Source organism: Vulpes lagopus, chromosome X, assembly GCF_018345385.1.
Source record: "Vulpes lagopus strain Blue_001 chromosome X, ASM1834538v1, whole genome shotgun sequence".
Lineage (NCBI taxonomy): Eukaryota > Metazoa > Chordata > Mammalia > Carnivora > Canidae > Vulpes > Vulpes lagopus.
The window spans coordinates 42,354,549-42,359,528 of NC_054848.1; the positions used below are offsets into that span (position 1 = coordinate 42,354,549).

General features: G+C 60.8%; 1 protein-coding gene across 4 annotated transcripts; it reads left to right on the forward strand.

Moving 5' to 3' along the window:
- Window positions 1-453: 453 nt before the first annotated feature.
- MAGIX (MAGI family member, X-linked) lies at window positions 454-4,314 on the forward strand. Of its 4 annotated transcripts, none has more exons than XM_041741500.1 (7): window positions 454-584; window positions 1,400-1,546; window positions 2,337-2,419; window positions 2,496-2,550; window positions 2,626-2,732; window positions 2,843-3,014; window positions 3,773-4,314. In XM_041741500.1, the coding sequence occupies exons 1-7, from the start codon at window positions 536-538 to the stop codon at window positions 4,078-4,080; spliced, it is 921 nt and encodes a 306-aa protein (XP_041597434.1). In that variant the 5' UTR covers window positions 454-535; the 3' UTR covers window positions 4,081-4,314. The 4 variants fall into 4 exon arrangements, with proteins under 4 accessions (XP_041597434.1, XP_041597435.1, XP_041597433.1 ...); XM_041741501.1 differs by having other exon boundaries at window positions 2,496-2,523; XM_041741499.1 differs by having other exon boundaries at window positions 2,496-2,732.
- The last annotated feature ends 666 nt before the right edge of the window (window positions 4,315-4,980 follow it).

The window sequence follows — 4,980 nt, forward strand, 5'->3', positions numbered from 1 at the left end:
GCCCCAACCCCTCCCATGGCCCCCAAGGCTCCAAGGGCTCCCCCCTGCCCAGCCCAACAGACTCTTCCAATTCCCAAGTAGGAAACATCCCCTGCAAGTTTACTCAGTGCCCTACTAGGAGCCAAGCTCCGCTGGAGGCCGCAGAGTTCCCTGGCAAGCTGGGCCCCACTTCTGCATCCCCGTGTTTAGTCGTCAAGAGCTCGGGCGAGGCCCTTAACAGAATTCTTTGGGCCTCGACGTCCCCTTCTCGCTCGTGGACTGACAGCACGTCCTGGGTGGAAAGAGGAGCCCAGCTCAGGCTCCTGGGATAACAGAGGCGGCGCCTGAGGCCGAGCGAGGCCAAGCGCTCGCGCTGCCTCCCACAGCCAGGCCTCCTCGCTGGCGGCCAGGTAGGTCACCGCGCGGGTCGGGGCGCCGGGCACGGGACCGGCCGGCCGCAGCTGCATCCAGGCCTGGGCGGGCCGCCAGGTGAGTGCGCCCAGGCGCTCAAAACGCGTCGCCGGCGGCCTTGCGTCCACCCTGCCGACTTCGGGTCATGGAGCCGCGCGCAGGGGGCGCCACGGACCCTAAGGGGAGCAGAGGAGGTACGGGGGTGGGGTGGGGTGGGGTGGGGAGGGGAGGGATTGGGCGCGTCCTTGCCACCCCTCGCCCCGCCTGTCTGCTTCTCACTTTTTCCTTGCGACAGGTGGTAAACAAAGCAGCCCTGGCGCCCAAGCGGTGACCCGGGTTGGGCTCCGGGTCCTGGACCTGCACCCGCACCCGCACCCGCACCGTGGGGCTGCGCCCCAGACCCGGGGGCTGGCTCTCAGGAATCCCGGGGAGATGTGCCAGAGGGGTCTGCCCGGGGCCGCTGGGGACACCGGGGCACTCAGGGTGTGTAGCGAACTGCGGAGGGAGGGGTCAGGCGGGGGGGGGGCCTCTGGGGATAAATGGAGGGGCAACTGGAGCTACGTGGGCCATCAAGGTCGCCTAGGATATCCGGAAGGGGAATCGGGGGGTGCCGGGGCCACAGCGGGGGCGGGCCGTCTTCTTTCAGGACATCTGGCAGAATCGGGGTCCCTCTGGCTACCGTGCGGGAAGAGTTTGGAATCTGGTGTTATGTGGGGGCGGTCGGAGCCCTGCAGAGATGGTCCCAGAGTGTCGGGAAGTGTCCAGGAATATTTCGATCAGCTAGCGATGTCCAGGGATTTCGTGGGGGCAGGCGGGGATCTACGGGCATTCCTATGACGGTCGGGGGTCGCGGGAGTCGAGACGGGCAGCGGGCGACCTCCGGAACTATGAGGGAATGGTCGGGGGGCTCGGAAGATCTTAGGGGCATTCTAGGTCTTCGGACGTCGTGGAGCGTAGGGGGTTTGCCGAGGCTCGGGCGGGCGCTGACCTGTTCTTTCCACCCGCGCAGGCCGGGGCCCTCCCCTGCCCGCGGACCCCAGAGCACGGCAGCTCCTGGCGCGGCTGGACGCGCGCCCCCTGGCGGCCCGGGCTGCGGCCGACGTGGCGGCGCTGGTACGCAGGACAGGTGCCACATTGCGCCTGCGCCCGAAGGCGGGTGCGTGTCAGGGGCGGGGCGGGGCGGGGCGGGGCGGAGCCTCCGGGGGGCGGGGTCTGAGTGGAGCCAGCTCCTGAAGTGGCAGGCCCGGGATGGTTAGTTACTCCCCTGGGCGGGGCCAGTGGGCAGGGCTGGAGGCGGGGCGGGACTCGGAGGGAGCTTCGCGGGGGCGGAGCCTTGGCGTCATCCTAGAATATTTCTCCGGGAGGTGACCCAGGGAAGGTTATTGCGGTAGGCGAATGTTGCATGGTTAGTCGTGGGTGCGAGGCTGGATGGTTATCCCTGTCAGTGGGGCTTCGAATGGCATTTCTGAAGAGGTGGGGCCTGCAGGGTGTTGGGGGCGGGCAGTCGGCTGAGGGCCGTGCCTGGAAAGGAGTCCACCCTAGGGGGGGTGGAGTCTATAAACGCGAGGGGGCGGGATTCGAGGCGTCAGGAATGGGTTGAAGTTTATAGGCTAACTAGAGGGCGGAGCCTGGGAAATTCAGGAGCCCAATCTGGCCTTGCGCCGCCGTCCGGGGACGACCTAAGGGTGTAATATGAGGAGCGGGATCTTCGTGTTATTAGAGGACTATAGGAGTGTCTGGAGGTGCCTTCAATAGCCGGGCCTAGGATTATTACTTAAAATTCGGGTGCAGGTCTGCTATTGATGTGCACTGAGCCGAATTAAATGGCCGCATGCCTGATTGCAATCTGTAGGCAAGAAATGAAGTGAGGCTAGAATGTTAAATTGGGGCAAGGTCCTAGGTGGTTTCCATGGAGTACCCCTCTGACCGCCTTTTTCATCTTCCAGTTGTTAGTGTGTTGGATTCTGCGGACATAGAAGTTACAGACAATCGCTTGCCTAATCCCACGTTCGTGGAACACCGGCCCCAGGTACCACCTCGTCCTCTTATTAGATGCCGCCTGCTTTGAGACTGGCAACGTATGTACACTTGTGTTTTTACTACAGCATCATCGGTCAGAGACCTTGGGTACAGGTAATGCGCCACCCCAAGTGACTCAGGGTAAGGCACGTTCTGCTTCCAAGCCGCTCCAAGCCTCTGGACAGTTCTGTGTGGAATTGGTTTGTGGTTCCACAGGCTTTGGCCTCACATTAAGTGGAGGCCGAAATTCAGCAGGAGATGCTCCACTAGTAGTGCGCAGGCTGCTGAAAGACGGGCCAGCACAGCGCTGTGGTCGCTTGCAAGTGAGTTGTAAGATGCCCTCCATTCAATAGTGCTAGCCCAATCCTCATCCTGTGTCGGGGTGCTCTCCATCTGTTCTTTCTATAACACCTCTCACTTTGCACTCTTGCAGGCTGGGGACCTTGTGCTCCACATCAACGGAGAGTCAATTCAGGGCCTCACCCATGCCCAGGTGGTGGAGCGCATTCGCACAGGAGGCCCCCGTCTCCACCTTGTACTAAGCAGGCCCCTGGAAACCCATCCTGGCAAGCCTGAAGGGGTGGGAGGGCCCCAGAAAGGAGATGGTGGGTTTCCTGATGGAGAGGTGTGACAGATCTATGAGGGGAAGAAGAGGGTTGCAGATTGGAGAGGTTGGGTTCCAGGGTGGGAAGGGTTGGTGGTCTCAGTGGGGAGGTCAGAGTTCAGTGGCTGTGAAGGGTCATGGTATTCTCAAAAGCAGGGTGGGGAAGGGCAGGGGCTCAGGATGGAATAAAAGTAGATTTAGAGGGGAGGCTTTTGAGGTCCTGGGAGAGGAGAGCTGGGAAGGGGTCTGAGGTAAAGGTGGGTGTTTAGAAGGAAGAGTTGTGGTTCTCGGATGAGAAGGAAGAGTGGGTCTCAGCAGGGAGAGGATGGGATGGGGATCCAGAGGGTAGGGAGTCTAGTTCCAAAGCTGAGGGGTCCATAGGCAAAGGGCTGGGAGTTGAGGGAGGTGGGTTAAGGAACGGGAGAGTCTGGGGTCCTCAATGGGAGGGGTTTGGCATCTCGAGGTAAATAAAGGTCAGGGTTTGATTTTTATTTGGGGATTATGGGAAATTACTTCTGGGGGGGCATGTTCTGGATCCAGGTGGGGAGGTGTCTCCAGAAAAGGGGTGTGTGGGGTCGTCTGGAAGGGTGGCAATGGTTCCTGACTGGTTTGTCCAGTCCTCAAAAGGAGATTTCTCTAAAGAGTGGGGTCTCTGCCTCCTGCAGCCCCTGGAGCCTCCTGGCCACCCTCAGCCAGGGAGCTTGGCTTTCCATTCCCCACCCTATCAGCCATTCTGACTCGCAGTTCTGCCATCCCCAGATCGCAGCCCAGATCCTGGTGGACCAGAGGTGATGAGGTCTCCCAGCGTCAGTGCTTCCCGGCTTCAGCACCCTCCATCCGGTACAATGGCCCAAACCCGGGGCAGCACAGAGCCTAGCCCAGAGCAAGGTGCCGACTGCCCCGAGGTTCCCCGTCCTGAGCGCCATACAGACAACCCTGACGACCGAACCCCGGGTTCCCCGGGACCCTGGCTGGTGCCGAGTGATGAACGGCTTTCACAGGCCCTAGGGATCCCAGGGGCAGCACAGCTTGCTCTCGAGATGGCAGCTGGGAGGCGGAGGCACTGAGCACGTATGTGATGGTTCAATGCTCACTTGGTACTGCCCAGCCTGGATCTGGTGTGCTCAGCCAACTGCACACTAGCATCGCTGGGAGAGCTTACACTGGTCTTGCCCACCCCCTCCTGCTGCGCAGCCGACCTGCCAGTGCTCCCCTCTGCTCTCCTTGTGGTGTCAGTGGTACAGCCCTGGGCTTCGCTTCTGGTTTCAAGGGTGGGTGAGGTAATAAAATGGTTTGACCCAGTCTTGACTTGCCAGGTGCTCTAAGCCAGTGGGGCTCCTGAGTTCACCCTGCAAAGGAGGGGGTGGGCAGATCTGGTTTCAAGGAGGGCCTCTTCTTGCAGCCATTGACAAACTTACTTCACACTGTTTCCTCTGTGCCTCCGGCAGGGTCTGCTTGTGCCCGAACCCCAGTCTGGCGTGCTTTTTCCCTTCTCCACTTTTCTTCACCAATTCCTGCATCTCTCATTCATTCATTTCATTTTTTGGAGGTGTGCTAGGCCCACAGATAATCTTTGCTCATGGCATGAGGAATGCAGAGGCGGGCCGTTGTACCAGGAGTGCACTTGAACACCCACAGCCCCAGGCAGGAATCGTCCAGACCCCCAGCTGGGGTCCAGAGAGTAAGGCTAGAACCAGGGTGGCTTCTTTCACCAGGAGCCTGCGGTCTCTCACTTCCAGCCAGCTTGGCCAGCTTTCGATGGTATATAGACTGCCACCCTTAAGGCATGGGCTGGGGCCCTGGAGCCCCCCTTGGGGTGGGGCCAGGAAGGTGTGAGTCAGCCGGCTGAGCTAAAAAAGGCTGTTAGAACTTTTGAGCCATGCCCCCCTCTTCCATAGATGGTGATGAACTGCAGCCAGGCTTGTGCGCGCAGGCCACATGCTGGGCGTTCCTGGTCCTGGGAGAGG

What these genes read in the sequence shown, in the direction of transcription:
- MAGIX (XM_041741499.1), top strand. Translation starts at nt 536, where the DNA reads ATGGAGCCGCGCGCAGGGGGCGCCACGGACCCTAAGGGGAGCAGAGGA. An exon ending in AGCGCTGTGGTCGCTTGCAA is followed by an intron (nt 2,733 to 2,842) that starts GTGAGTTGTAAG and finishes GCACTCTTGCAG; the next exon opens with GCTGGGGACCTTGTGCTCCA. An exon ending in AGGGCCCCAGAAAGGAGATG is followed by an intron (nt 3,015 to 3,772) that starts GTGGGTTTCCTG and finishes TGCCATCCCCAG; the next exon opens with ATCGCAGCCCAGATCCTGGT.